This window comes from Terrapene carolina, unplaced genomic scaffold, assembly GCF_002925995.2.
Source record: "Terrapene carolina triunguis isolate 2854851 unplaced genomic scaffold, T_m_triunguis-2.0 Scaffold17255, whole genome shotgun sequence".
Classification (NCBI taxonomy): domain Eukaryota; kingdom Metazoa; phylum Chordata; order Testudines; family Emydidae; genus Terrapene; species Terrapene triunguis.
Genome location: NW_020681606.1, coordinates 1 through 2,788, shown reverse-complemented (window position 1 = coordinate 2,788; position 2,788 = coordinate 1). Strand labels below are relative to the sequence as shown.

Genomic DNA, 2,788 nt, shown 5'->3' with positions numbered 1-2,788 from the left:
ATTTTTCATTTCAGCAAATAAAACTGAAAAAAATGCAGTTTTGGTTTGAAACAAACCAGTGGGTGTTTTTAGGTTTTTGTTTAGTTTTGTTTTCTTCTGTTTGTTTGTTTTTCTGGGTAAGTCACTGAACTGAAAAATCCATTAGTCACAGCTCTGATCTCGATGCCCAGAGGCAGAAGGAATGCTCCAGGGGGAGAAGCAGTGATCTAAGAAATGTGAGGGATTCAGGCAACGGAGAGGAATAGAAGGGAGATAAAAACAAATTCTGCGAGTGGGTCAGATGTTCATGCCAGAGGCTGAAATGTCCCTGTTTCATCTGCTCTTTGCCACTGCCAGAATGGAACGTGTCACTATAACCCTGCCACGCGAGCCGCCACCTGCTCCAAGTTTGTTAGGCTCCCGTATGCCGATGAAGCAGCCCTGAAGGATGCTGTAGCCAATATCGGACCTGTGTCTGTCTCCATAGATGCGAGACAGCCTACTTTTTTCCTGTACAAATCAGGTACGTTCTCTAAGCTAGAACACCTTGCGCCCGGTACTGTACATAGTTTGAAGCAGTGATGCCTTTGCTTTCTGTGGACTGTCTCTTTAAATTGGAAGAGGAATGTGGAGGAACCTGCTATTTGTTCTGCAGCATGTTACTGAGGAGATGTGCACATTGTGCTCTTCCCTTGGAGACCTGGCTTTTGTTTTCTTGTTATTTCCTGGAATCTCTTGATCCCTCAATAAATGACAGTAATTATAAAATAAAAGCCACAGGCAGCTGAAAACACGTTTTGCTGTTTTTGAGTGACACCATAATTTAACCTCTTGGTTCATAGGTGCTCCACCCCCACTCCGCCCCGAGGCCCCGCCCCCCCTCCGCCCCTTCCCCTGAGGCCCCGCCCTCGCTCCACCTCTTCCCACTCCCCACTCCAACCTCTCCCCCGAGGCCACTGCCCTGCTCACTGCTCTCTGCCCTTTTTGTTCTGCGTTTGTACAGCACCTAGCGCCGTGGGGCCCTGGTCTATGTCTGGTGCTGGCAGATAAATTAACATGAATTAATAATAACCAATGACCAGAGATGGTCCCTTAGCTCAAAAGGTGCTCCAAGGGCTAACGACCCCGGGTTCAATTCCTGCTGGTGTCTTACAGGGTGTCATTAAAATAGCACCCCAGTGTGGACCCTTCACTCATGTTAATGTAATGCCAGTATGTCGGGGTGAGCAGTGGGGAGCGAACGTGGAACTTCTGAATCTTAACGCATGAGCCTTTCCTGCTTGATCTGAAAGACCCAACCTCTTCTAACCAAGGCTGTGGCAGGCTCATCAACCTTTCTGTGGCCCAGCCACCACTAGAGGGGGACAGAACGCCTCACCGAGTGAGCGTGGCTTACATTAACCTGTGCTTTTTTAATTAGTTTTGACTGGGTTGTATTCCAGGCACTGTCAGATATTGTGGCTGCAATTTTGTGTTGCACCGAACTCAGCCCAGGGTGGCTTTAAAATGGCCTTTCAGCCCAGTTCTGGGGTAATTTAGGCAGCCTTGGACGTTGCATAAGTTATGGCAAGCTCCCAAGCGCCACACAGAATTGCTGTAGACCCTAACCCTGGCTGGCATGCCCCTTAGGCCAAAGCTTTCGGAACGGAGCCTCCTAAGACAGCTTGTGGCTCTCTTACTCGGTTCCTGTGCTGAGGGAATTCTGTATTTGGGGCTTTTAAGGGAACATTGTGAGGGGACCATAGTGGGAGGAAGATTCCCTCCCGGTGTTTATGGGAGTTGGGATACTGAAATAACTCACGGGATGGGTGAGGGTAATGGAGCATTTCAATGATTGTACAGGCCATGGAAATTAAACTTCCCAGTGGACAGTGCGCTGGACTGGGGCTTAGGAGAGCTGGGTTCTATTCTGAGCAAGTCACTTCCTGCTCTGTGCCTCAGTGTCCCCATCTGCACAATGGAGATAATGAGACTGACCCGCTTTGTGATCTACTGACGAAAAGAGTGAGCGATTATTGTTATTACCCGCCTACAGGAGGCATCTTGATACCATGTGGGTGCTGCTGCTCACAACAACTTTACTGAGCAGAGAACTCCCTGCTGGCTTTTTTCCCTCCCTTGTGATTGTGCATTCTTTCCTTCCAGGAGTCTACGATGATCCACGATGTGCTCATGTCACGAATCATGCGGTTCTAGCTATCGGCTATGGCACCCTGGATGGGAAGGACTTTTGGCTTGTGAAAAACAGGTAAAAGAAAATCCATCACTGAGCCGTATTTATCTATAGACTAACGTGCTCCTGGGATATGCGTGTGGCATGAGTAAGCTGTGTAGAGCTGTGCTTGTATATGTCTGTACTAGTGTGAATTGGATGCACTTTGTTAAACATCTTGAAACACATCAGAAAATGGGGGAGGGGAACCCTGCCCATAAAGAAAGGTGTTTTATTCTCTTAATGTTTAATTGTGTGTTTTTTCTCCTTCCAACAGCTGGGGTGAATATTTTGGTGACAAAGGGTACATACGAATGTCCAGGAACAATGGGAACCTCTGTGGGATTGCCAACCAAGGTTCTTATCCACAAATATAGAGGGACGCTGTGCTTCAGACTGCACTCCTGAGATGTGGTCTCTTAAACTGCTAATCTTGCTGTAATCTAACTGCTCTGTTTGAGAACAATGTACGGGCTGTAATGGCAAAATCCTCCCATCAGATCCATCTGACGGATCTGAGACAAGCAGCTGAAATGATGAATAATCATGGTTGGTCTGGTCCAGAATTTGGGCACTTTTAGCTCACTCTCCCTATCC

The 2,788-nt window shown here is 47.7% G+C and overlaps 1 protein-coding gene across 1 annotated transcript; it reads left to right on the top strand.

The window, feature by feature from the left end:
- Positions 1-336: 336 nt before the first annotated feature.
- On the top strand, positions 337-2,568 carry LOC112122903 (cathepsin S-like; the record flags this gene model as incomplete). Its single annotated transcript, XM_026661786.2, has 3 exons — positions 337-502; positions 2,125-2,227; positions 2,469-2,568. Coding segments are annotated over 3 exons (369 nt in total), but the record flags the coding sequence as incomplete, so codon positions are not given.
- Positions 2,569-2,788: the final 220 nt, after the last annotated feature.